This window comes from Micromys minutus (genome assembly GCF_963924665.1).
Source record: "Micromys minutus genome assembly, chromosome: 24".
In the NCBI taxonomy this organism is placed as follows: Eukaryota; Metazoa; Chordata; class Mammalia; order Rodentia; family Muridae; genus Micromys; species Micromys minutus.
The window spans coordinates 39,381,554-39,408,699 of record NC_137959.1 but is presented as its reverse complement, the minus strand read 5'-3'; the positions used below and the strand labels follow the sequence as shown (position 1 = coordinate 39,408,699).

The 27,146-nt window shown below is 46.2% G+C and overlaps 2 protein-coding genes across 2 annotated transcripts in view; both read left to right on the top strand.

Moving 5' to 3' along the window:
* Positions 1 to 9,782, top strand: part of LOC308436285 (polycystin-1-like protein 2) — a gene marked incomplete at both ends in the record, with an annotated part of 77,495 nt that extends 67,713 nt beyond the window's left edge. The window contains 6 exons of the mRNA XM_080937146.1: positions 1,306 to 1,433; positions 3,122 to 3,282; positions 5,299 to 5,509; positions 7,029 to 7,130; positions 7,555 to 7,686; positions 9,603 to 9,782. Coding sequence (XP_080793272.1) covers positions 1,306 to 1,433; positions 3,122 to 3,282; positions 5,299 to 5,509; positions 7,029 to 7,130; positions 7,555 to 7,686; positions 9,603 to 9,782 — 914 coding nt within the window. The remainder of the gene's footprint in view (positions 1 to 1,305; positions 1,434 to 3,121; positions 3,283 to 5,298; positions 5,510 to 7,028; positions 7,131 to 7,554; positions 7,687 to 9,602) is intronic.
* A 4,422-nt stretch (positions 9,783 to 14,204) lies between these two features.
* Positions 14,205 to 25,108, top strand: GCSH (glycine cleavage system protein H). The gene is made up of 5 exons (XM_080937007.1): positions 14,205 to 14,396; positions 18,126 to 18,205; positions 19,736 to 19,799; positions 22,863 to 22,994; positions 23,931 to 25,108. The coding sequence occupies exons 1-5, from the start codon at positions 14,258 to 14,260 to the stop codon at positions 24,026 to 24,028; spliced, it is 513 nt and encodes a 170-aa protein (XP_080793133.1). The 5' UTR covers positions 14,205 to 14,257; the 3' UTR covers positions 24,029 to 25,108.
* The last annotated feature ends 2,038 nt before the right edge of the window (positions 25,109 to 27,146 follow it).

Genomic DNA, 27,146 nt, shown 5'->3' with positions numbered 1-27,146 from the left:
TTTGTTTGTTCTTTTTCTCCATCTGCCATCTTTTAAAAATGTTCATTACAATCTACCAAAACCCAAAACTCAACCTAAAACCTTTTCAGCTAGAACTCACGTTGCCCAGAACCACTTTGCTTCCTCTCTGTTAACCACTGAATTTAGTAAGTATTCAATCGCTATTCTGTTTGCCTATTTTGACACAGTCTCAGCCCAGACAGGCTTCAAACTTATCACATTCTACTTCTTGATTGCTGAGACTACATTGAGGAGCCACCACATTCAGCCTAAATTTAAAAATCATGTATTTGATTCTTTTAGAATTTCATACATGCACACAGCATATGGTGTATTTTTTATCAGACCACCCCACTAGATTAAATGTGTGTGTGTGTGTGTGTGTGTGTGTGTGTGTGTGATCTTGCTACAAAGCCCTTGTTGGCCTAGAACATAACTTTTAACCTGTCTTTCTGTGACCCTAAGGGCTGGCTTTATGTCCAGACACTAGCCTTACTAGTCAAATTGGCTTAAAATGTTAACTCATAAACTAGTACATAGGAAAATCCCTGAGATTCTAGCACTCAGGAGGCAGAGGAGAATCTGGACCTCAAGGTTATCTCTGAGTACACAGAAAGTTCAAGGACAGCCTAGGATTCCTGAGTCTATCTCAAAAAACAAAACTAACAATAAAACACTTTCAGTCAATTTTAATGGGAAAAGAATAAAAACCAAACCAAACTAAAAAGAATGCATGGGAAAGACACAGGCTAAGGCGTGGGGGCACACGCCTTTAATCCTGGCATTCAGGAGGCAGTGGTAGGTAGATCTCTGTGAGTTCAAGGCCAACTTTGTCTACAAGGACACTTCCAGGTCACCTAGGGGTACAGTGAGAACATACCTCAAACTAAAAAAGAGAGATCTGTAAATGATGGCAGATAACTCACAGGAAGGTTGGCTTGCAGTGTGGACCATTTGATGATCTTCAGGGAAGTTCTGTGAGGAAGGTGGCATTAATGAGCAGTGTAGGGAGGCTGACGAAGGTGCTGGGTACATGGGCTATGGGTTCAGTGCTCTGCGAGGTGCTGTGCGCACACATCTGCCAAAGGTGGAAGGCCTTGTGGAACTTCTGGTGCAGCTCCCTTCTGGATTGTCCACTGTCCTTGGTAGTCTGTTCATGTCCAACTTTGTCCCTTGTATCTCCTTGTCCTGAGGACATCTGTCTTCCCCTTGCCGACCTTGAGAGGGCAGGGATTATTCGGCTGGCATCTGGTCAGAAGATGGGTCTCCAACAGATAAGTAAACAGGACTCACTTTTCTCCCCAGGTACCTTCTTCTCACACGTGACCCTGCAGACCCTGCGCCTGTACCCCTTCACGGATGGCTGGCACCCCTTCGTGGTGGCAGCTGAGCTCATTTATTTCCTCTTCCTCTTCTACTACATGGTGGTGCAGGTGAGGGGGGTGAGGGCTCAGGGGCAGAGATAAGGGGGCTCATCCTTTTGACTTCCCACCTCCAGAGGGAAGGAGGAAAAGGGTTTTGCTGTTGTTGTTTGGTTTTTGTTTTGTTGGTGGTGGTCTGTTTTTACCCAGGTGCTTGCCTGGTAGACCTCCTGATGCTCCTGAGTACCAATCAGGCTGCGGCAGGAAGGACTAGGGCTGGTATTCCCAAGGAACTGACACCTCAGGCTTGGTCCTTGCTAGGGGTAGGTGGGTTTGCATTGGTCCTATGGCTTCTGACTTGAAACTTTCCAAAGTCTTAAGTGAAGGGATTATGGGAAGCAGAGGTGACTGTCCCTATAGCTGGGGTTGTTGGAACTTAGCATGTGGCGTTCTTAGCATCTCCTGTCCTCACCTGTGGGCCCAGTACCCTTAACCTTCACTACCATGCCACACTGTGAAGCTGAAAGATGTCACAACCTTACCTGAAGTGGAGTTCTCCTTCCTCCCAAATGTACACAGGAAATCTAACCAGGTATCTTGGTTAACTACCATTCTCTGCACCAACAATGAGCTAACTTCTTGCTTTTCTTTGTTGTTGTGGTTCATTCATTGTTTTTTGGAGGCAGGTCTCACTCTGTAGCTTGAGGTAGTCTGGAGGCTACTATGTATCTTGTAGGGTACAACCTTCCTGCCTTGGCCTCTTAACTTCTGGGATTACAGGTGGGAGCCATGGTGCCTGGCATAACCTAACAACTTCTTTAAAGTCAGGATGGGCTGATGAGATGGCTCAGTGGGTAAGGACACTTGCTACTGAGCATGGTGATCTGTTTCACATGGTAGACGAGAACCCACTCCTGTAAGTTGTCATTGTCTGACACATCTCTCTCTCTCTCTCTCTCTCTCTCTCTCTCTCTCTCACACACACACACACACACACACACACACACACACACACTAGCACTCACTCCTGCATGCATCAACCATGAATAGATAAAATCAGGATGGTATGTTTGGGGTTTGCACTGTGCTAAGGATATGATGTGCTTTCTTAACAAATTAAGGCCCTCCTGGCTCTGGTATTTAGAGGAGGACACAGAAGCCCATAGACCACAGTTAGCTTATTTACTTCGGCTACCTGCTTGCTAGACAAGTGTTTTATCAGTGAGCTATAAGCTCAGCCCCCAAATCCAGAATTTGAAGCCAGAGTCTGTCATCTGACCTTCTCCCTAATCTCCCATGAGGCAACATGAGCCTCTTAAAGCAGGGTACCTAACTGGATATGACACACACCTGTAATCCCAGACCTTGGGAAGCCGAGGCAGGAGGATTGTTAGTGCCAGGGCAGCCTGGGCTACAGAACAAGTTGAGTGCCCTGGCTCGGCACCTTATCAAGGGCCTATCTCAATATAAGAAGTAAAAGATTAAAAGATGGTGAGGATCTAACCTGACGCAGACCTCATGCCTAGAAAGCTTAAGACCCCAGGCTTAATCCCTGTTAACACACACATCCACACAGTCCTACCTATTGTACTTACAGTCATAAGTCTGCTAGCCAGAGTTATCAGGAGCAGGTTGAGGAGAGATCTCCAGAGAGTCTATGTATGTGGGGTGGGGCCAGGGTAACATCCTCTAGAGGCCTTGAGCACCAAGGGGCAGACACTGCCACAGCTTTAAGCAGAATCTCTCTGGACCCTTTCCAGGGAAAGCTTATGAGAAAGCAGAAGTGGGGTTATATTTGCAGCAAGTGGAATCTTCTGGAACTGGCCATCATCCTGGCCAGCTGGAGTGCTCTCGTGGTGTTTGTAAAGAGAACCATCCTGGCTGACCGGGACCTCCAGCGCTACCGGAAGAACAGGGGCGAGTATGTAATGACTTCTCTTTCCCTAGCCCTCCCCTGCCTCTCCTTCCTGTACCTGTCAGGGGGAGGCTTGGGAAACCCTGCTGGCCCCAAGTGGGCAGAGGGCAGTCCTCGCAGGTATAATTGCAGCTGCTCTTAGATTCACACTCAGGGCCCGAGACTTCCAGAGATGGCACTCCGGCATGGGTATTTTATCATCCTCTGGCTTACTCTAATATGTAGCCGAAGTCGAGAGGCATACTGTAATTGGCACTAATTACCTTCTCAGACAAGGACCTAGGAATTATTGTTTCTAAAGATTGAGCAATCCAATGACATGGGTGGGGGACTGCTTAGGAGGGGGACCAGAAGAAGGTGGGTAAGGAACAGAGAGGTTAAGAGGCCTGAGTAAAAACACATGCATGATCAAAACACATCACATACATGTACAAAACTAGCTTGGTGAAACCCATTCTGGAGGAATTAATAGAAGCTGATAGAAAACCTATACATCAGCACTGGCTTGGGCATGGTGCTACGCACAGGGAATCCTAGCACTTGTGAGGCTGAGGGGGAGGCTCGAAAGCTTAAGGCTGTCCTCCGTCAGTTTGGGGCCACCCTGGGCAACATGAGTGCCTGCTTCACAATGACAAAATGTCATCCACGTATATGACGGCACAGATGCAGAATGGAGGGCTTGGAGATCAGACACACTGGGCTCCAGCTCACCCGTCCCTTAGACGTTGTCATGCCCATCCCCTGCTGAGTGACCTTGTGCCAACTCCCTTTCCTTACCTGTGAAAGGAAGACAGCAGGACCTGTGCCATCTTTTTTTTTAAAGATTTATTTATTCATTATATATGAGTACACCATAGCTGTCATCAGACACACCTTCTTCATCTTAAAGTGCGATGGCACAAGGCAACTCTCGGATTCTCACGTAGCACAACAGATGGGGGACAGTCCCTTGCCTCTTTCAACAGGTGGGCAGCTGCACTCAAATAAGTCAGTGGCATTTAGTGACCCAACGCAGGGAGGTGAAGGCTCACAAGAGACTCTGCTCTCCGTCTTCCCAGCCCTCATCCCTAACATAGTCCTCTTTTGCCATCCTTCTCTAGCTCTGCAGCCAGTGATCAAGACTACTGGCTAAAGGTCCTGGGAACAAACCCCTGGATCTCCAAGACTATGTTCCCTGTCACCAGCATCCCCCGCCCCCATCATCATCATCACCAGCATCACTATCATCATCTCCCTCCTCGTCATCACTGTTACATCTCTGTCACTCCATCATCGCCAACGCCTTCATCAGTACCATCACCGTCATTTTGATGATTGATTTATTAACCTATTTTGATTTTTGGGTTTGTTTTTGAGATGGAGTCTGTACACGGCTATCACAGAACTCACTATGTGGGAGTCCAGGCTGGATTTGAACTCAAGAGATCTGCAGGCCTTTGCCTCCCAGGTGCTGGGATTACAGGCATGCACTACCACATTTAGCATATTTTATTTATGAGTATTTGTTGGGGGGAGGGAGGGGGAGAGGGCCACAGACATGCCACAGCACATGTTCGGAGGTCTGAGGACAACTTTTAAGAGTTGGCTCTCTCCTTCCACCTGTACCACATTTACATGGGGGTCTGAGAACCAACTCAGGTATCCCGGCTTACATGGAAATTACTTGTATCCACTGAGCCACCTTGTTGGTCCATCTGCTGCTATCAATCTTATCCCCATCATCACCACCACCACCACCACCACAACCACCACCACCACAACCATCATCACCACCACCACAACTACCATCATCACCACCATCACCACCATCATCATCACCACCACCACCATCACCATCATCATCACCACCACCACCACCACCTGACTTGGGGGGCAATGGAACTACTTTGTCTCCCAGACCACTTTCAGGACACGATGATCTCTGAGATCGTGGTAAATCTAACCCTGTATCCGGATGGACTCCAGCCATGCTCCTCTGGTATCTGAGGTGGTGGGTGGGGTCTTCCCATTTTGTTCCCACAGGGGCATCAGTTTCAGCGAGACAGCAGCGGCTGATGCTGCACTTGGCTACGTCATCGCCTTCCTCGTCCTCCTGTCCACAGTGAAGCTTTGGCACCTGCTCAGGCTGAATCCCAAAATGAACATAATCACGTCAGCACTGCGCCGTGCCTGGGGTGACATCTCAGGCTTTGTCACCGTCATTCTTATCATGCTCCTGGCTTATTCCATTGCGGTGAGCGCCTCCTGTGGGAGCACCTCAGGGCAGGTCTTGGAAGTAAAAGGCTACTTGGTACTGTGGCCAGTCAGGGTTAGGGGGAGACTGGGAATCCAAAGGAAGTGACAGGACTCGTGAGTCCAGGATCTTTTTTAACTGGGAGATTAAGAAATTGCCACCCCCAAATGCCAATCCTGGGAACCTCAGTAAAAAGGTGAGGCAGTGTGAGATCTGAGACCAAAAGCACCCATGGTCTGTCATGATGGGGCTGCTTTCTGCAGCCAGACCTTTTCAGACTGCCGGTTCTGATACCCTAGTTGCTTAGAAGCCTCATGGCTGCTTTCAGGCATGCGCAGTGGGTGAATCAATTGGGCTACTCTCTCGATAGGTCAGGGATGGGGAGGCGAGAGTGTGGGCCATGCTGTCATGGATACTCAGATTCAGCAGGGCCGACATTCTCTACATGTTGACAGTTACATCTGTTTGTCACTAGAGAGAAAGCTGACCAACATTAACCACGCCGAGTCTCCAACTCTTTCTTATTACCAAGTAATAAGAAAAGCAAAGGCCAACTCCTTCTGACCTCTTCTTGCTCTCTGTCCAAATACACATTCCAACCCAGAAGCTCAGAAGGCCCATGGCTTTTCAACGTAGTCCTGCGTGCCTGTTTGTCTTTGACCTTTAGCCCCACCTTGATCTTATCTCAGCCTAGCTCTGTCCAGTCTAGCAACTGTTACCCCTCAGGTCACGTGCAACATCAGCCCAGGAGTCTTTGTCTGTACCCCGCTCTTATCCCCCACTTCCTCTGCACATTCTAGCCATCTCAGCTCTGTCCATTCATCTCTCCTTCCATCCCACCCAGGGTGAGGTGCACTGAGCAGGGTCTGTGAAAGAGCGGTTCTCTTCCACACATTCTCCTGCAAAGCCAGACGCCACTAACTCAAAAGGAAGGGCTTCTGAGCTTTCCTTCCATACCACAGTCCTGGGACAGAGTTGGGGAAATGAGAGCATGGTGGGAAGTGCGCCATCCATTCCCCAAGGCAGAGAGGCTGGGACATGAGTAGCCAGTGCCATCACTGAGTCCTTGAGCCAAGAAATGATACAGAGGGTTGGACAGGGGCTACCTGAGCCCCTGAAGTATCCAGATAACTCCCGTGCTGGTGGGTGCAGAGGTAACTGTCATTGGGAAGCTGAGAATGCAGCCAAGGTCCTGGACAAGTTCATGGATCAGACACTTCCAGAGCACATAACATGTACAAATATACACATACACAAATGCATATGTGCGTGTATCAATGCCCACAGAAACACACACACAATTCATATGTGTGTAGTCATGCATGAACAGACCCATGTCTCATATTGAACTGAGTGTGTATACATATTCACTTGTATAGCCACATAGGTGCCCACAATGTGGCCAGGCCAAGGAAGTGGCTGACACACCACTGTCTCAAACATCAGAACTAGGGCGATTGGGTGTGGGGGGAGGCTTTGCATTTTCTTTCCCTGTTCATTAATACTCTTTCCATGACAGTCAAATTTAATATTTGGTTGGAAGCTCCGTTCCTACAAAACCCTCTTTGATGCAGCAGAAACAATGATCAGCCTTCAGCTGGGGATCTTCAACTATGAAGAGGTAATGGGGGTGGGGTGGGCGAGGCCACTGCAATCTATGTGAAGCTGAAAAATTATTGCCTGCCCACCTTGCCCTATGCCAGCTTGAAGGCAGTGCCTGCCAAGCATTGGGCTTCTCTAGACAAATAAAAATGCCCACTATACCTTTAGATAGCCTACCATGGAGGCTCCTGCTTACAGAATAACTATCAGCCCCTCAGGAGGGCCATGCTGGGCTGTAGAAATGCCCAGCCCTCACTAGCTGTAGTGCCTGTTTTTAGAGGAAGCAGGGTGGGTAGGGGTGCAGCCCATAACCACTGTGGGGTGGCTCTGGCGAGCTCAGCCCACAATCCCCACCCCAGAGGCCACTGTCCCCACTCTTCTCAGTTCAGACACCCTGACTGGCTGCTGAGGGGAAGCAGAATGACTGGCTTTCTTCCTGGCAGGTTCTGGAGTACAGCCCAATCCTTGGCTCCCTCCTCATTGGGTCCTGCATAGTTTTTATGACATTTGTGGTACTGAATCTGTTTATCTCTGTCATTCTGGTGGCCTTCAGCAAGGAACAAAAGTCTGACCAGGTAAATTCCTTTGACCTAGTCTTCACATAAAGGAGATCATATGTGTGTGTGTGTGCTCGAGCTCATGAGTATGATGAGTGTGTGTATTTGCACTATTCCATCTGGCTTCTTCCTCTTAGGACAATCTACTTTTTAATTTGCTAGTGTGTGTGTGTGTGTGTGTGTGTGTGTGTGTGTGCCTGTATGTACGTGTGTGCCTGTATGTACGTGTGTGCCTGTATGTATGTGCACCACCTGCATGCAGTTCCTGTGAAGGCCAGAAAAGTTTGTAGAATTCCCAGGAACTAGTTATATATGGTTGTGATCTGCCCAGTGTGGGTATGAGGAACAGAAACTAGGTCCTCAGAAAGAGAATCAAGTGCTCTTAACTGCTGAGCTATCTCTCCAGCCTGAGGGCCGTATTTTTGAGGCTCATCCATGTTATCTAACATTGGCAACTCACTCTTTAAAAAAAAATTGTAGATCAGGCTGGTACTCATCTTAGCACACAGCTTAAACACCCTCTGCCTCCTTAATGATGAAATCAAAGGCATATGCCCTATACCCCGCCTACATAATCTTTTGAAGTTGGGTACTGCCTATATTTACAGTCTAAGAACCATTTTGGAGGGACTTACAGCTATTATGGACTGAATTATTGTCCTCTAAAGAGATAGGTCAGAGTGCTAGGCTCCATTATTTCCATGAAGGACCATACTGGAGAACAGTTATTGTTAATGTAATTAGTTAAGTGGTACTGTGCTGGAGCAGTGGGAATCCCTAATCCAATAGGACGGCTTTCTTGATAATATATGTACGGTTTTGCTGTTTGTTTTAGAGGAGTTTTCACGAATATCCTCAGTTTGGCCTTGAAGTCCTCATCCTCCTGTCTCTGTCCCCAAGTGCTGGGATCACAGGCCTGTGGCACCGTTTCTGTATGGCTCTGTGTGTTTACAGCCTGTACGTCTGGCCTGCCAGTCTTATTTCCTACAATGTATTTATGCTTTATTTGTTTATGAATGAGACAGGATCTAGATATACAGCTCAGGCTGGATTTGAACTTGATTTTCTCTTGTCTTCACTTGTAAGGGCTGAGATTACAGGTTTGTAGAGCCATGCCTTTTTCTTTAAAGTTCTATATCTATGTATCTATGTATCTATCTATGTATCTATGTATCTATCTATCTATCTATCATTTGTGGTTAATAATGGGAAAGGCATAGTGAGAAACACCTGTTTCCTTTCTCATTCCCCAGGAATCCCAGTCCCTCCTATGCTGGGCTGGACTGAGGAGTGAGTAGGGCAAACTGAAGGATAATAGTAACAGGGAAGAGAACCTGGCAAGAGTGTGAGGGGGTGACAGTCACCTCTGAAAGACGGCTGGTGCTTAAGTTAGATGCGGTAACCAGTTGAGGCTTTCTCTGTCCAGTTTGGGATATAAAGTCTAGGAAAGCCCAGACTTTCTTGGTCAGTGGAGGCAGAGGGCCCACCTCAGACAACACAAATCACAGGCCTGCCCTTCCCCAGTGGAGCTAGAGCCCCAGTAGAAGGGCATCCCAAGCCTAGGATAACCTAGTCACTTTGGGCTTGGGACAAACAGGCTATTTTTGTTTGTTTTGTGGTGCTGAGGATAAAACCCAAAGCCTAGAGCATTCTAGTCGAGTGCTCTTCTACCACGTGCTCTACTGCCTCATCCCAGGACTAAACAGGGCAGGAAAAGCCTTAGGACGGTTCCAGATACATCACCTAGTTCGTTCTTTCTTTCTCCCTCCCCCCACCCCCCTCTCCCTCCCTCCCCCCTCTCCCTCCTTCTCTCTCTCTCTCTTTCTATTGGATATTCTCTGCATTTACATTTTGGCTGTTATACCCTTCCCCCAGTCCCATCCCCCAATCCCATCCCCCCTCCCTCTCTCATACTTGATCCTTTCTTCTTGCAGCTGTCAGAGGAAGGAGAGATTGCAGACTTGCTCCTGATGAAAATCATCAGCTTCCTGGGCATCAAATGTAAAAGGGAAGCGACATGGAGCAACAGTGAGCAGCCACAGTTGTACCCCCAGGCTCTGTCCTCTCAGCCAGCACAAGCTTTGCCCCGGGTTCATCCACAGGTGTCTGGGTAGAGTGTGGGGAATGGGGGTCAGGGGGTCAGAGCTTCTGGCCTGCATTTGCCAGTAACTCTGGCTTCCCACTGGAGTACTGGCTTTGCTGTCTATAGAGGAGTTCTGCAACCCACCTGGTAAAATAGTCACAATAGATACATATGTAATAGTGCCACTGTGTACGAACTTGTTTGTTCTGATGTATTTTCTCCTTGAAATAAAATACACACACATTGAAAAGAACATTCTCTATGGAACAATTAATTCATAGCTTTAGTTACTGGCAGTTGTCTTTGAATGGTTCTCAAAATTTCTCAATGCTAATAGGTATCCTGTTAGCTTGCTGGGACGAAGAATGACAAACCAATAGGTTTAAAGACCAGAAGAGCATCAGCGGTTGGTGGCACACACCTTTAATCCCAGCACCCAGGAGGCAGAGGCATCGGACTGTAGCAGTAAACATTAATTGGGGGTTTCTACCCCACCTCATATCGTTTAGTTCCCAAATAAAAGGCACAGATCCTTTATATTTATAATAAGCCTTAAAGCACTGGAGCTGGGCAGAGACCAACCCTCTACATCCCTGCCAATAACCCTGAGACGTCACTTGCCCTGTTCAGTAGAGGCTACTCTTACTCCAACTGGTCAGCACTCATGGCCATAAGATCCCAACCCACTTACCACAGACTTCTTTGTTCTTCTTCCTCACTCCTTCCTGTCTCCACCTCAGACCCTAAGCCTGGGGACTGAAGCCTTGCCTGCCTCCCTTCTGTCTAGCTATGGACTGTGGGCATCTTTATTCAACAATGGCTCTCTGAGTTCAAGGCCAGCCTGTTCTACAGAGTGTGTTCCAAGACAGCTAGGGCTACACAGAGGAAACCCTGCCTCAAACCAAGCCAAGCCAAGCCAAACCAAACCAAACCAAACTAAACCAAAACAACAACAAAAACAGCAACCAAAACCAAGCCAACCAAACAAAAAAGTCAAAAATAGTTTGTCAGATGGTGGTGGTGCACACCTATGCCCAGCTCCTCTAGGGGTCCTGATTGGGTTCATTTTCACTATTAAAGAATTAAAAGGCAAAAGAGCTTTACCAATCCTACATCTGAGAGAGGACTGGTATCCAGTATATACAAAGAACTCAAGAAGTTTGACTCTAGAGAACCAAATAATCCTATTAAAAAATGGGGTACAGAGCTAAACAAAGAATTCTCAACTGAGGAATATCAAATGGCTGAGAAGCACCTAAAGAAATGCTCAACATCCCTAGTCATCAGGTGTCCTGCGCTACCGTCTCGCCAGCAAGGACGCACACGGAACACCAGGATCCTTCTGCAGCAAGGCGTTTATTGCATCTTGAAGAGGAAGACCACGAAGCCCCGCGAGCTGTCCCCTATATAGTCCCCAAGGCTGCGTGTCCACGTCTAATTGGTCGCTTACTCATGATCTCACTGGCACGCCCCGGGGTGGGCAAAGACTTGGCACGAACACACTCTTGCACATGCGCACACAGTTTGTTTACAGGGAGGGGCCAGGCTGCCACAACGGAAGTCGGCGCCATCTTGTGATGGCGAATGCTATCGAGGTTTTCCACAATCAGGGAAATGCAAATCAAAACAACCCTGAGATTCTATCTCACACCAGTCAGAATGGCTAAGATAAAAAACAAACATGACAGCAAATGCTGGAGAGGATGTGGAGAAAGAGGAACACTCCTCCACTGCTGGTGGGACTGTAAACTGGTACAACCACTCTGGAAATCAGTCTGGCAGTTCCTCAGAAAACTGGACATAGTACTACCTGAGGACCCAGCTATACCACTCTTGGGCATATACCCAAAAGAAGTTCTAACATCTAGCAAGGACACATGCACAACCATGTTTATAGCAGCCTTATTTATAATAGCCAGAAGCTGGAAAGAACCCAGATGTCCTTCAACAGAGGAATGGATACAGAAATTGTGGTACACATACACAATGGAGAACTACTCAGCTATCAAAAATAATGACTTCATGAAAGTTTTAGGCAAATGGATGGAACTTGAAGTTATCATCCAAAGTGAGGTAACCCAGTCACTAAAGAACACCCATAGTATGTACTTATTGATAAGTGGATACTAGCCCAAAAAGCTTGAAATACCCAAGAAACCATCCACAGAACTTACGAAGCTCAAAGAGAAGGAAGGTCAGAAAGTGGATGCCTCATTCTTTCTTAGAAGGAGAAACAGGAAATAAGAGGACAAATAGAGGAGCAGGGATTAGAGAAAAGACTGCCTCACCCGGTGATCCATCCCATATGTGCCCAATAAACCCACACACTATTGTTGATGCCAAGTAGTGCTAACTGGCAGGAACATGATATGGATGCCCCTCAGAGCTTCTGCCAGAGCCATATTGATATAGCGGAGGATGCTTGCAGCTAACCATCAGACTGAACATGAGGACCCCAATGAAGGAGCTAGAGAAAGGACTGAAGGAGCCGAAAGGGTCTGCAACCCCATGGGAAGAACAAAATTATCAACTATCCAAACCCACTACAGCTCCCAGGGACTAAAACACCAACCAATGAGTTTATATGGAAAGACCCATGGCCCGAGGTGCATATGCAGCAGAGCATTTTCTGACATCAATGGAGGAGAGGCCTTTGGTCCAGCAAAGGCTCGGTTTCCCAATGTGTAGAGGAACGCCAAGGTGCTAAGGTGGGAGAGAGTGGTTGGGAGAGGGAGCACCTTCATGGAGGCAATGGGAGGGGGAGGGGATTATGGGAAAGGGATAACATCTGAAATGTAAACGCAGAGAATTTCCAATGGGGGGGGGGGAAGAATTAAAAGGCAGAGAAAAATCTCTACAGGTAGCATCTGATAAATCTTGAACACAGTAAACAGGAGCAGACAGAATCATGGCTGAAGAGAGGCTTTTATCAGGAGGTGAAGAAACACACATAGCAGACACAGAAAGACCCTCTGCAAAGCAGGGTGGTGACTAGGGAAGCCAAGATATCAGTCTCTTTAAAATCTATCTATCTATCTACCTATCTATCTACCTACCTACCTACCTACCTACCTACCTACCTATCTATCTATCTATCTATCTATCTATCTATCTATCTATCTATCTATCTATCTATCTATCTATCTATCTCTGGCTGTCCTGGAACCCACAATAGACCAGGAGAAGCTGTCCTTCATGGAAGCTTACCACCTTTGTTTTCTACTGGGGTGTTTACAGAACTGCTACTCCCTTGCCAGCCGTGGCCCTGGCCCAGCTTGGGTGTCTAGTATAGCTTCTAGTTTATATTGCTCCTGTCTTCCCCTCATCCGCTGTACGGACTCTGGGTTCCCAGCCCCAAATGCTTCCCATGCTTTCCTCTTGGCTAAGGGAAACCGAGCCTTTTCAGGGAGCCTTCTCCCCCTTTCCCCCGGGCCTTCTGCTGCCACCTGAGGGTAAACCCTGTTTTGTATTGATGATGGCAACCCGTTTCCCTCGACAGTGAGCATAAGGAATGAGGTCTCTGACTTGATGACCCTGAGCATGGACAACTCCTGCTTTCTAGATGGATGTTAGAAATCTTATGGGTCCAGGAAATAACTCAGTGATTAAGGATGATTCCTGCTCTTGCAGAGGACCCAGCTATAGAGCTATGGGCTGTGAACTCACCATCTTCTGTCTCCTGGGTGCTGCATCAGATATGTACTAGGCCTGCATACATTACATGGTTCTGCCTGTTGGGTTTAGAGTCTCTGCCCCTTTTGGGATCTCTAGGGTTATAAAGTGACTTCCTGGATTGTTTTCTTTTTCCTTCTTCCTTTTCTCTTTCTTTTTTTCTTTGTATAGCCCCGGGAACTTGCTTTTTAGATCAGACTGGCATAGGATTTAGGAGATCCACCTGCCTCTGCCTCCTAAGTGCTGGGATTAAAGGAATGTGCCACCACGCCAGGCTGTTTTCAGCATTTTTAAACGCATATGATCTGTGTCAGCTTGACTGTTTGATGCCTAGAACGGTCTTTAGGCAAAATGAATCCCCTGAGGGTGATCTTGTGCAGATAGGCCTTGTGCGGTTTAAGGGCCTGGCGGCACTTGTCTTCCCTAAGATTTTTTTGGCTTAGTGGCATGAGACTGCATTAGCGCAGCAAAGCCATCCTTGCTGGAATCTTTCTCTGACCCCTGCAGCGATGCAATCGATAAATTGCGGACTTGGAGCTTCTTATCGAAAGATCCCACTCTTGGGGAGAGGCTCCGCCCTCCGGTGAGGCCCCGCCTCCCCGCCTAGCCAGTCCGCGCCTCTCACACAGCCCCATCCGGGCCTCAGCTCCCCGACATGCACACACCCCTCGCACGCGTTGTCCAATCCGAAGTGGAGCCCACAGGCTGTCCAATCGGAGCGCGTCTGTTCCGGGCCCCGCCCCTGGGCCTCGGTGCTCCGCTTACTCCCGCCCACCCAGACCCCACCGACCCCGTGGCAGAGGCGAAGCGCAGTTACCCTCGGGATCTCGGATCATGTCGCTGAGAGTGGCGAGGGGCGTGCGGGCTGTGGCCTGCAGCCTGCGTACCGCCCTGACCTCCTGCCCGCCGCGGCCCTGGGTGCCGAGCGCTGCCGCCGTCCGCTCGCTGCGCACCGGATCTGCTTTGCTATCGGGTAAGTGCGGGGCACGTGGTCACCGCTACTGCTCGCTCGGAGACCTCAGGCGCCCCACTCCCAAACCTCGCAGCCAGAGCCCTACCCGCGCTTCTTCTTGCTCTTGGGATCCTGGTTCTGCGGCCTTTCTCCCTAAGTAGGCGCCAGAGGACTCGGGCAAACTTTGAACCCGGGGTAGAAAGGTGAAGCTGGGAGGGAAGGACGGCTGGACCCTCAGGTAAGCTGGCCACTCGTGCCTGGGTGAACTTGTTTTTGGGTGCACCGAGACCCTAAATATTGGGAGCGCCTAGGTGGACTAATACGGGGAACTGTGAAGTGGAATTCAGCAGAAACACACACTAAAATTAGCATAATGCATATACAGATGAATGAAAAGTCAAAGTACAGAAATAAGGCTTTTTACTTTCTTTCCCCACCCCCTCCCCCTCCCGCAAAGCCAAGTGTAGCGTTGAAGCTTGAGCTGTGAACTACACACAGCAGGAAATGTGTTCTTGACTTCTGAGTTCTAATTGAGTCATTGATGTGTATTGGGGCTCAAAAGAGGCTGATTTGATGGACTGGAAATAACTCGGAGACCTGCCCATTATATGCGTTAGCAGTTAGCTGGGGACCAGTTTTTTCTTTATGTACAAGTAGTGGAAACCTTACTCAGGCAGCGCAAATCAGAACGGCTGCTCTCAGCAAGTGCCTCGGTCAGAAATCTGTGGAACTCAAAATGTTGATCACGTTATTCCTCAGTGTGGAGTACCACGTTTGTCCCTTTCTTGCTAAAATTTCTCCAGTTTGTCACACATCAGTTCGTTACTGACTGTAAGTCCTAGGTAAAGAAATGCTCAAATAAGCACTCAGTTTCAAACCAGGCATGGTGCGTGCCTTCCACTTGTAACAATGTCAGCAGTGCTGAGGTGGATCGGTGAGTCTGAGGCCAACTGGAGCTACATACTTCGTTCCAGGTATTTAGTTAAATATTGCCTAATATATCAATTCCCATGGTCTGCTTAACCACTCAGGTTTTCATTTTTACCCTCTTTGAACTGGCAGAATTGTGCACACTTATTATGCGGGGTGCAGAGCCTTGTGCTTGTTAAAATACAGACATTATTCAATTCTGGTTTTTCCTCTTAGAGCTGTGTGGTCTTGGGCACAGACTCTCAACTTCTCAGAGCCTCAGTGCCCTGTGTTAGAACACTGGAGGTAATAGCTACCTCAGAGTTCCTGGGAGGAAGAGATGAACTCAGGCCCTGTCACCTGCAGTGTGACAGTAAACAGGACTATTAACTATTAGTGTGTAGTGCCAGATAGCAAACACTGACCCATATTAAGTAAGATGATGTATTTGAAGTGCAATAGCTTTAGTTTCAGCTCAGTTTTTCTGAGGCTCCAAACCGTGGTGGGGTTTTATTTCTACTTTCTCAAAGCAGAAACATGGCTATTCTGGAACTCTGTAGCTGAAGATGACAGAACTTCAGAGCCTTCTGACACTCCTGGGACTGCAGGCGAACACCAGACGCACTCTGTGCAATGGTAGCCCAGAGCTACCTCAGATAGCAAGCACCCATCCCACTGAGCCACTTCCCCAGGCCTCGGATTAGTAAGAAAGTAATTATTTACCTAATCTGCTTTCTTGAGTGAGGTCAAGGGTTGATGGAGAACTGCAATCTGAAGTTAAGCCTAGGCCACATTCCTGGTCTAAAAGGGTGATACGGACTCTGAGGGCAAGTGGACCTCAGTGTGCTGAGCCAGCCCAAGCTACAGCTGCAAAATTGAGGCCAGAGCAGAGACACTCATTGTGACCATTGTGACCAAGGATAGCGCAAAAGGGTCAAATCTTTGTAATTGTCCGCCTCTTTGGTCAGGTGTTGTATTGAACTGATGAGTGTTGATCAATAATGTAATCAGGGAGTTCTAGAAGAGAATGGCAGTTGAGAGCCACAGCCACATAGCTGTACATCATCTTTGACCCAAATCCCCTTTCCTTTATTTTTTAGCAGGGTTGGGAATGGAAGCCAAGGCTCAGACAGTACCTTTCCAGTGAGCTCCAGGCCATTTCTTCAAGGACAGGCTTAAATAATTGCAGACTTTTAAGAACTTGGCCAAGTTATAATTACTTTAGGAAGCCGGTTTCGGTCCTTGGAACCAAGTTGCCACCTTTATGAACTCTACCGAACACTCACATTGCTCTTTTTAGGTTACATCTTTTGGTTTTCATATCTTAAAAGATGTATGCTACACATGTTTTGCCTGCGTGTGTGCCTGGTGCCCTTGAAGGTCAGAGTGGGCTATCAGACTTACTGAAACTGAAGTTACAGAGGGCTGAGAGCCACCATGTGAGTGCTAGAACCCACTCCTATGGTTCTGTACAAGAACAACACATGCTCTTAACTGCTGAGCCATCTCTCAGCCGCATATCTTTTTTTTTTTTCTTGGAGACAGGGTCTTGTGTTGCCCAAGTTCCCTTGAACTCAGTTGACCCCCCTTTCTCGGCCTCTCCACCCAGTATGGCAGTCACAGGTCACTGTGTCCAGTATAAGTCGGCACTCCTCCCCTACTGGTGGGACTGATCTAGAGCCCCACTTCCCACCTGGAAGACAAGTTATCATCTACTGAGCTACATTCTCGGCCCTTCAGAAACTGATTCTCGTGTTCTGAGATTGTCCTAGTGGTATTTTATTTATTTTATGTGTATGGGTGTTTTTGCCTGTGCTTAAGTACATCATGTGCATGCAGTACCTGTAGTCGCCACAAGGAGTCAAATCCCCTGAGTCTGGAGTTAAGGATAACTGAGCCACCATGTGGATGCTGGGAGTTGAACACATGCAACATAAATCTTAACTGCTGAGCCATCTCTAAAGCCATCTTTTTATATTTTATATAGTATATTTTAGCTGTTTTTAGACACACCAGAAGAGGGCATCAGATCTTATTACAGATGATTTTGAGCCACCATGTAGTTGCTGGGAATTGAACTCAGGACCTCTGGAATAGTCAGTATGCTTAGCCACTGATCCGTATCTCCAGCCCTCTCTAAAGCCATCTTAATGGTCTTAACCTTTCAATCTTACCACCTCCTAAGTGCTAGGTCGGGCATATGCCACACGTCCAGCTAAACTTGCCACATTCCCACCCCAGCCCCTGTATTCCTAATGAATCAGCTGTGTCCTGGCTTCCATCACTTTCTGTGTGAGCACTTTGTTCTGCTTCCCCAAACCCATCACCCCAAGCCTGTCTTCAGAGAAATAGTCATTGAATGAACTCAGGAAATATACTCTGAAGTTTTTGAGTTATTTAGACCGATGTTAAATAGATAAGCCCAAAGGTGTACAAAGATTCCATTTAAGATATCTTTGGAGTTGGAGAGATAGCTCTGTGGTTAAAGCACTAGTTGCTGTTCCAAAAGACCTGGGTTTGGGTAACTGGAAGTTTCTGGGGATCTGACGTCTTCAGTCTACAATGTTCTCTGCAAACGTGTGCATACATATATTCAGGTAAGGCCCTCACCTACATAAACACCGATTTTTACAGCATTCATCTCAGTCCATCTGTGGCTACACAGTGTTTTTAAAATGCCTTATCTTTATAAAATGTTCTCCTGAGCACCAAACTACTGAAACAATGTTAAGTCAAACACCAACCCCGGAGAAGTCTTAACCTTTTGACAGCAGTGATGTTTGAAGGGCCTTTGAAGAAATGCCGTTGCTGTATTACTGAAATACTGGTCTTCTGTTTTAGTGCGTAAATTCACAGAGAAGCACGAATGGATAGCAACAGAGGATGGTATTGGAACAGTGGGAATCAGCAATTTTGCACAGGTATTGGATTGCCTTGACGTGTTTGTAATAGCATGCTCTCAGTAGTTTGGATTCTCTCTTATGGAAATAGTATAGTGCTTTGGACTCTTCTAAAGACCCTTACACCAGTGTACTGTTACAAGGCATACCTTGTTTGTCACGGTGGCACAAATGTTACTTCATGCTCAGGATGCCATGAGTTTGAGATCAGCCTCTGCTAAACAGGAAGATTCTTTGAAAAAACAACTATACTGGGTCAACACTTAAAAGGAGGGAACATTATTTAAGAAGTTTTTCATGTTGGGTAGTTAAGAACAAACTCGCGAGCTGGAGGCGGGGTTCGGGGGATTACCATAATAGGTACCATGAGAACCGAAGGATGGATGGGAAACACAAGTAAAGATAAACTGGGCTAATACAAAGAGAGCCCTTCCTTTTGTTTAGCTGGTCTTTTCTCTATATCCCCAGCCATGCAGTAGCGCTCAGTGGTCTTACCCTGCTGCATGTGTGCGGTGAGGCAGCAGAGAGGGGAACTATTAGAAAATGCACACACAGCTCCTCAGACATGCTGGATTCTCAGGTCTCTGCATCTCTCATACTTTCTTTGGCATGGCTGTATATCCTGAGGGGGCACAGTACAGGTGTTTATCTACAAGGGGATCACCGATGTGACAGCAAAGTACGAAATGCATGGCACACAGCCCATCTGGGTGCTGAGGAAAGGTGGTCACTCACCTGCTACGGCGATGCCCTGGAAGGCAGGTCCATGAGGACCACTGAAGAATCAATGGGTAGGATTTCAGACCTTGCAGTTTGGGTCATAGCCTAAATCTGCAGAGGTAGAAAGCACAGGGTGCTCAGAACTGCTAGTAACTTTGTTTGGAACATGCGGTTTGTGCCTGGGGTTACTCCAGCCTGGAGGCCTGCTGAGATAGCTCATCAAGTTAAGGCTCTTGCTGAAGCCTAACAACCTAAATTTGATCCTTGGGATGTACCTGGTAGAGGTGACAGGTGGGAATTGACTCCTACAGGTTGTCCACTAATTTCCACGTGTTTTTGCACACATACATGCAATGCATGAACTCATGTGCCCACAGTACACCTAACATTTTGAATCATTATTTTTTGAAGTACTGTGGAGTGAACCCTGGGCCCCATACATGCTAGGCAGGTTCTCCACTGAGGTGCTAGCCTTTTCATTTTGAGATAGGCTCTGGCTGAGGTGACTAAGCTGGCCTTGAACTTGCTCTATAACCCAGCTAGGTTTTGAACTTGGGTTCTCCTTCCTCAGCCTCTGATGGGTGTACCACGAAGTCTCTTCTAACTTTATTCATCTGTCTCCTAAGTATTGGATTTTAGAGATATCCCACCACACCTGGCCCATTTTATATGTTTATGGGGTGTAAAGAAGAGGTAAGAATGTGGTCCTGCATGTGTGAAATATATAGACCAAAACATAGACTAAATTTACATAGGCAAAATATAGTTTGTCTCTTTTCTGTTTTCTGGTGGGGTCAACTTCTTAGACATTTTAATGTTTTTATATCTTAGGAAGCTTTGGGAGATGTTGTTTACTGTAGTCTGCCTGAAGTTGGGACAAAGTTGAAAAAACAAGGTGAGTGTTTCTCATTTTAGAATGTTGTAGTCCATGGTCTTCACCTTAATGACAACTTGTCTGCACTCAGGGCTGGTTAAAGTGACTTCAGGAAAAGAGAATATCCAAATAGAGATGTGTGACAGTGAATGATTCATTAACTTACACGTAGTCTACAGATGAGTGGGTAAAGGTGTTCCGCAGAGAGCCACTGAGGGCCTGAGTTCTTTACTCAGCTTTCCCCTTCAGCCAGTGTATAGGCTGAAGAAGGCTGTCACCTGTTCTGGAGAAATGTCTCAGTGAGTGTTCTCAGTGAACTTTCTTACAGTTCTCCACCCAGCTCTTGTGGTTGAAATGAAAAGAGGACAGGCACAAGGCCTATCATTGGACGAGAAAGAAGGGTAGGAAAAATTTTAGAAGGGGTGGGGGAGTTTGAAATTGCCGGGCTGGTTGGAGTGTGGACAGAGTTCATGGCTAGCAGAGAGGGCAGCTGCTGGTGGCCCACTGGTGTCAGAACTAACAGGGTGCCAGAACTAACAGGAAAGATGGACAAGGGTAGTGTGGAAAGAGTGCCTGGGGGCAGTGTGGAACCTGTCGTCATTTTAGTATTTACCGCAAAAAGCTCTGGGCTGTTTATATCATACCTAGCTGTCACAGGTCGTGAGCACAGAGTATCACTTTATAATGGAAGTTAGGGGATAGAAGGAAGGCTATCAGCACTGTCCTCCTCACCCACGGAAAAGAATACCGAGGGCTTGGGCTGTGAAGGGAGTTGGTGAGGCTCAGTAGTCAAGTGTCTTTGCTAGCATGCATATGTACCCTGGGCTCCATCTCCAGGGCTGCAAAAGTAAAAGCTGAAGTCTGCCTTCCTTTGCATATAGCAGAGAGAATCCAGCATAAAATGAGCCTTTGTTGTTTGTGTGTGTGTGTGCGGGAGTAATATTTACTATTATTTTAATGTGTATGAATGTTTGCTTGCATGTTGCATATGCACCATGTGTGTGCTGGTGTCTGCACAGGCTTCAGAAGGGCCCTGGAACTGTTGTAGAGCTGAGCATGATCTTCGGCAACACGCATTCCTCGGCCCAGAAACTAGTTTTTAAAACCTAGCCTCACAATTTACCAGTCATGTGACTTCAGCAAAATTACAGAATTGACCATGAATTCCTTGATACATATAAGATAGTGCTCGGCTCGGATGTCTTGATTTCTAAGTATCTTTAGCAGACTCTCCATACATACCCACTCTTATCTTGTGGGAGGTTTTCAAAGTTTCTCTTTGTAACATGGGTTCTGTAACTGAACTCAGGTCCTTGTGCATAAGGCAAGCCTGAAATGAACCGCGTCAGTGCCGTATAGAACTCCCTATCCATTCTTGATTTTTCTTTTTCTTTTTGGTTTTTTTTTTTTGTTGTTTGTTTGGTTTTTTTTGTTTTTGGTTTGTTGTTTTTTTGGTGGTGGTGGTTTTTGTTTTCCTTTTTGTTTTTTTGTTTTTTTTTTTTTTTTTTTTTTTTTTTTTTTTTTTTTTTTTTGAGATAAGGTTCTCTGTGTAGTCCTGGCAATTCTGGAACTTACTTTGTAGACCAGGCTGGCCTGAAACAGATCTACCTTCTGGAATTAAAGGTGTGCACCACTACTGCCTGTGGTTTTGTGTGTGTGTGTGTGTGTGTGTGTGTGTGTGTGTGTGTGATATGCCACTGCATGCATGTATCAAAGGACAATTGGGGCAGTTAGTTCTCCCCTACCAGCCTGTGGGTCTAGGGATTGAATTTAGGTCACCAGACTTGGCAGCAGGTACCTTTTTTACAGAACAAAATAAAAACAGGGTCTCTGGACTGGAGCAGATAGTTCATAAGGTCATGTGGAAATACTTGGGCCCGAGGTAGTAGAACTCAGCGTAAGATTGGAGGTGTGGCGTTTTTAGGCTTAAGGCTCGTGCTTCTCTCTGGGCCTATGACTTGTTGATCAGCTGTGAGCCCTGAGCTACTGGCCCAACACCAACAGCCTGCATGCCACTACCCTCCCCACTGTGATTATAGGAGACTAGAGCCCTCTGTAAGCAAGGCCCCAGTTAATCGCTTCCTTTAGTAAGTTCCTTCCTCACAGTGTCTCTTCACAGGAGTAAGGAAGGCACTTGGGTTTCATTTTACTAGGTGGGTGACCTTTGCGCACTCTAAGCTGCAGGCTCCCTGGGGTGGGCTGCAGTTCAAATCCTGGCACAGTTCTTTCAGCCTCACCAAGTCCTTTGGGTGGTGTCCTGTGTACACAGTTTAGGGTTCCTTCACAGGCCAGGATGTGCAACACTAAATTGAAAGAATTATGTTTTACTGAGCATCAGCACACCAGCAGCTCGCCATTCACGGATGTGCAGAGTCTTTGTTCACTTTGTTAAGCTACTTATGCCTTCCTTGTATGAACCCAACAGAACTTCGACTGTAAATAAAGACATTTAGAGTATTTTAGCATGACTGAATGGGAGGTAACCACTTTACGGTTTGTCTTTAAATTGTTTTAAAACACTTTGTTTTGAGGGGTGTCAGAAGGACAACTTGCAAGAGATGGTTCTTTCTTTGTACCTTGGTCCTGGGGATTGAACTCAGGTCACCAGGCTTAGAAGCAAGCATCTTTACCTAAGGAACCATCTCAAGGAGTTTTTAATAAGTCTTTTTTTTTTTTTTTTTTTGGTTTGGGGTGTTTGTTTGAGACAGGATCTTCTTTACCTCAGGCTAGCCTCTTAACTCCCAGTATAGCTGAGGATGACCTTGAACTGGTTCTCCTGCTGTCAGCACTGGTTCAGGTGTCAGCACTGTCACTGCCTGTCAGGTGCAGTGCTGAGGAATGAGCCTACGGTACATGACTGCAAGGCAAACGTTCTGTCCACTGAGCCACAGCGTCTACCATATATTCTGTTTTTGTCTTTGTTTGTTTCAACCCTATACACCAGGTGGGCTGTAAACTTAAGAGATCCTCCTGCCTCTGTGATTAAAGGTGTGCACCAGCACTCCTAAAATACAAAAATACACATTTTGAATTTTTAAGTCACTAACTTGATGTTAACTAATTTTCCTCACTGCTTCCTTTTAGAGGAGTTCGGTGCTTTGGAGAGCGTGAAGGCTGCCAGTGAACTCTACTCTCCTCTGTCAGGAGAGGTAACTGAAGTCAATGAAGCTCTTGCTGAAAACCCGGGGCTCGTCAACAAATCCTGTTACGAAGACGGTGAGTTGTTGCTCAGAGCTTAATCCTGAGGTAACTCAGTCAAGTATGCCTGTAGCACTTTTCTCCATGTTACAGATGGATGAACAACCCTAACAGTGTAACCGGAGATCATACAGCCAATAAGTGGCAATGTGAGGATTTGGTTGTGCTTCTCTTTGGCTTGCTGCCCTGCCCTTCAGTCTAGGGCATGCTCCCCCCCTGGGGGGGGGGGTTGGATGGCTTGAGATAGGGTCTCTTCATAGCTCTTGCTGGTCTTAAACTCACAAGAGATCCTCCTGCTTCTGCCTCTAAGTGCTGGGACTAAAGGCGTGCCCCACCATGCCATTAGCTCTAACTGATACTAAGTCTGCCTTTAACAAACATGTATGTGCAGGTGCTCTTAACTGACTAGCCATCATCATTCTCTGGTCCCAGGGTTTTGTTTTAAAATGTTTTAAAGTTATTTGAATTATGGCGGTGCACACCTTTAATCAAGAGGCATGCAGATGTTTGACTTCAAGGCCAGCCTGGTTTACAAAGTGAGTTCCAGGACAGCCGGACTGTTAAACAGAAAAACCCTGTCTTGAAGAACAAAAACAAGAAAAAAAATTGTTTCTGTGTAGGGGATGGATATTCGAGTGCAGGTGCCCTTAGAGGCCAGGGGAGGACATTGAATTCCCTGGGGCTGGAGTCACTAGGTCGTGAGCCACCTGATCTCTGTGCTCAGGACCAACCTTGGGCCCTGTGCTGCAGCAGTCTCTTAAAAACTGAGCCATCTTACTCCAGCCCACTAATGTCTTAGGACTAAATTATTGAAGAAAGAATGGATGTATGTTAGAGTAACAACATCACTTAAATAAGGACACTGTATTAATTTGAGGGACTTGAAATTTTACATTTTGAATGAATTTGACTTTCAAAAAGGCAGTTTGAACTAAGGTTTTGTTTTGGGTACAGGTTGGCTGATCAAGATGACACTGAGTGACCCTTCTGAGCTGGATGAGTTAATGAGTGAAGAAGCATATGAGAAATATGTGAAGTCCATTGAGGAGTGACCGTGACCGTGTCACCCTCCACTTCCAGATAAAACCGGACATGACCTGCTCTAGGATGCTTGTCTTAAACTAGTGAAGAATAGAGGACTTGAAATAACTTAGCAATACTGAGGGAAAGAAACTATTCTTGACAGTGCTACTGAACACCTACCCCCAACTTCCTAATGGATGCAGATAAACACAGTGTATAGATTTTTTGATAATCACCATACTAAGTATTTAGACTAGGGGTTAAGCTCTGGTGTTTAGAGGCCTTAGTAAAAAGTGGTTATGAAGCTGGGTTGGGTGAGGACCACCATTTAATCCCAGCACTCAACGGGCAGATGTTCGTTCGAGGTCGGTCTACAGAACATGTTCCAGACCAGCCACAGTTACACGGTGAGACCCTACCTACTGGGTATAAGAATTTCATAGTTCAGGATAACTGGTTCTATCTTACACAATTTTGTAACTTGCCCATATCCACCACTGGGTTTTGGTCAGAGACTTAGTGTCCTCTCATTGCCTAGGAATACAGGAAGTGTACAGTGTCAGAGGCAGGAGAGTACTGTCTTTGTTTGCCATGTGCTGTGCTGACTGTTAGTTTTCCACCATGAAGCACTGGCTTTGCAACATCGAGAGAAACAAAAATAAAACATTCATCCTCTTTGTTCATCTTGGGTTTCATTTGGATATTAATGTTTCACTTAATGACTGCTAGTTTTAGAAAGGTTAACTTTAATTATAGGAAGTTACTGTGTCTGGTGCTAGGGATAACAGGGAGGTGTACTCTGCCTAACCAAGTGAAACTGTTGAAAAAAAGGAAAAAAAAAAATTGGCCAGAGGCTAGAGGACTTGCTATTCCAGCTTCTCTTACAGACAACCTAGGGGTTCAGTTCCCAGCACACATGGTAGCTCACAACCATCCCTAACTCCAGTTCCAGAAGATCTGATGCCTTGTGACCTCTGAAGGTATCACAAATACACAAGGTGCACATGCTGAGGTCGACCTTTACCTACTGTCCTCTATGCATTGACCCTGTGTTTTTCCCAAAGTCAAATTCATTTTTATAACTTGCATTCACTCTTTTCCCTGTGATAATAAAAAGAGACACTGGAACTACCTGGCTCTGGCTTAACTGTTCTTTACAATTCAAGTGTACTTACTGCCAATAGGATTTCAGAAAGCTGGTATGGCATATTCTCTGGTATCAATTATAAAACTGCTGGCTGGCTGTTGGAATTATATGCACACAGATGTTACAAGCTTGGTAGCTCCCAACACTTGGAAGGTGGAAGCCAGGGGATCAGGAGTTCAAGGCACATCTTTTAGCTACAGATCCCATGGGCAGTCTGAACTCATTCCTTCTGACTGCAGCATATAGTTCTACACTTGATAATTGCATTAGCTCTCAGGAAACTCAGGCTAAGTTGGAGGGTGTAGCCAAGGACCACCTTGACTCCAGATTTTCCTGCTTTCATCTTCCAAGGGCTGGATTAAAGCATGCACCACCACAACCTGGCCAGACTTTAATAATCTTTGGAAGGATACTTTCTTCCTTTGCCTTGTTTGTCTTAATATCTTTGAAAGTTTTCAAAGGATTAAAACCTCAGAAATTATTTAGTAAGGGGTTGGAGAGATGGTTCAGCAGTTAAAGCTCTGGCTGCTCTTTTAAAAGACCTGGGTTCAATTCCCAGAATCTACATCGATGCTTATGAATGCCTGTAATGCCAGTTCCAAAGTACTGTATCCGTCTTTTAACCACCATGGGCACCAGGCATGGAATGATGGAATGGTGCACCAACAAACATTAAGTCAGAATACCAATACACTTAAAAGTTAAAAATAAGATTGTTCAGAAGACACCACAAAACAAACACCTTGGAGGCTGACTTTATGTTGGGTCTTAGTAGAACCACTAGAGGGCTCTCCACACAGTATCCTGTATGGAAAAGATGCTTCAGAAATGCCTCAGCAGACTGGAAAATCTGACCCCCCCCCCCACATACACATTTCTGAGCTTTTCTCTGGATGTTTAAAAAGAATTTTGCCTACCTTCACTTGTAGAGTATGGTTGAGTGGCTGGGTCTAGTGGGATATGCATGTAATAACAGCACTCAGACAGAGGGAAGATGTTGACTTGGTGGTCTGACCTGTCAGCATAGTGAAACCCTACCTCTAGAAAACAATGACAAGAGTGTGCCTTTATTACTACCCAGCAAGAACATGGTATACATATATACTCATATTTTACATACACACACACATATATATATACACATAAATCTAAAAATACAAATAAAATTTTAGAAATGTGTCACACCCTTGTATGTTGTGAAATACACTGGAATAGCAATATATATTACAATATGTATCATGCATGCTAAAGTATTTCCCCCATACATATATACGTGTATATATGTATGGGGGAAATATCTTAACATATTCATAGTCTAGAAGAGGACTTTGTTCCAACTTAATAATGTGTCGCATACACCATATCTTTAGAAGCCGTTAATGCTATAAATCTATGCTATAGATTGTATGTATGCTATACTATATATAATAATGCTATAAATGTAAGAAAGTAGTAATTCTTAGCTATTTTTTCCAAGTGCCTTTGACTCACCCTGCTTTTGGAGACTTGTTTTCCTAATAGTTTTTAAACCAGAAAGTAGAGGGGCCTTGGAACTAGACATGAGTTGGGATGCTAGATTTACCACCCAATGCCTGACTTCAAGCATAGGTTCTGAGCCTGGGGTGTGTTTTTCTGTACTCAAAGGCACCCAGGGACAGCAAGGTGGAGAAGTGGGGGCCCCCTTTTGAGAAAGGGCTACTTATATCCCTGTAAAGTGTGCAGCACTGAAAAGAACAAATCCTTCATCCACATGGGTGGAAACCCTCAATCCCCTCAATGTTGATTTAGGACACTGAGGAAAGAGGGTTGCCATGAGTTCGATGCCACACCAGGCTACAAAACCATGTCTCAAAAATATGCAAAGTGGAATGAGTCCTCTCACCAAGTTCTGCTCCTGCATTCCACTAGCACACAAGATCTCAAGAAGGAATGAAAAGGTGGGATGGGGGAGGGCTGGAGAGATGGCTTAGCGGATAAGAGCACTGACTGCTCTTCCAGAG

Coding starts and splice junctions, on each gene's coding strand:
- GCSH (XM_080937007.1), top strand. CDS start 14,258: ATGTCGCTGAGAGTGGCGAGGGGCGTGCGGGCTGTGGCCTGCAGCCTG. Junction 14,397..18,125: donor CGGATCTGCTTTGCTATCGG/GTAAGTGCGGGG, acceptor CTTCTGTTTTAG/TGCGTAAATTCACAGAGAAG. Junction 22,995..23,930: donor CAAATCCTGTTACGAAGACG/GTGAGTTGTTGC, acceptor TTTTGGGTACAG/GTTGGCTGATCAAGATGACA.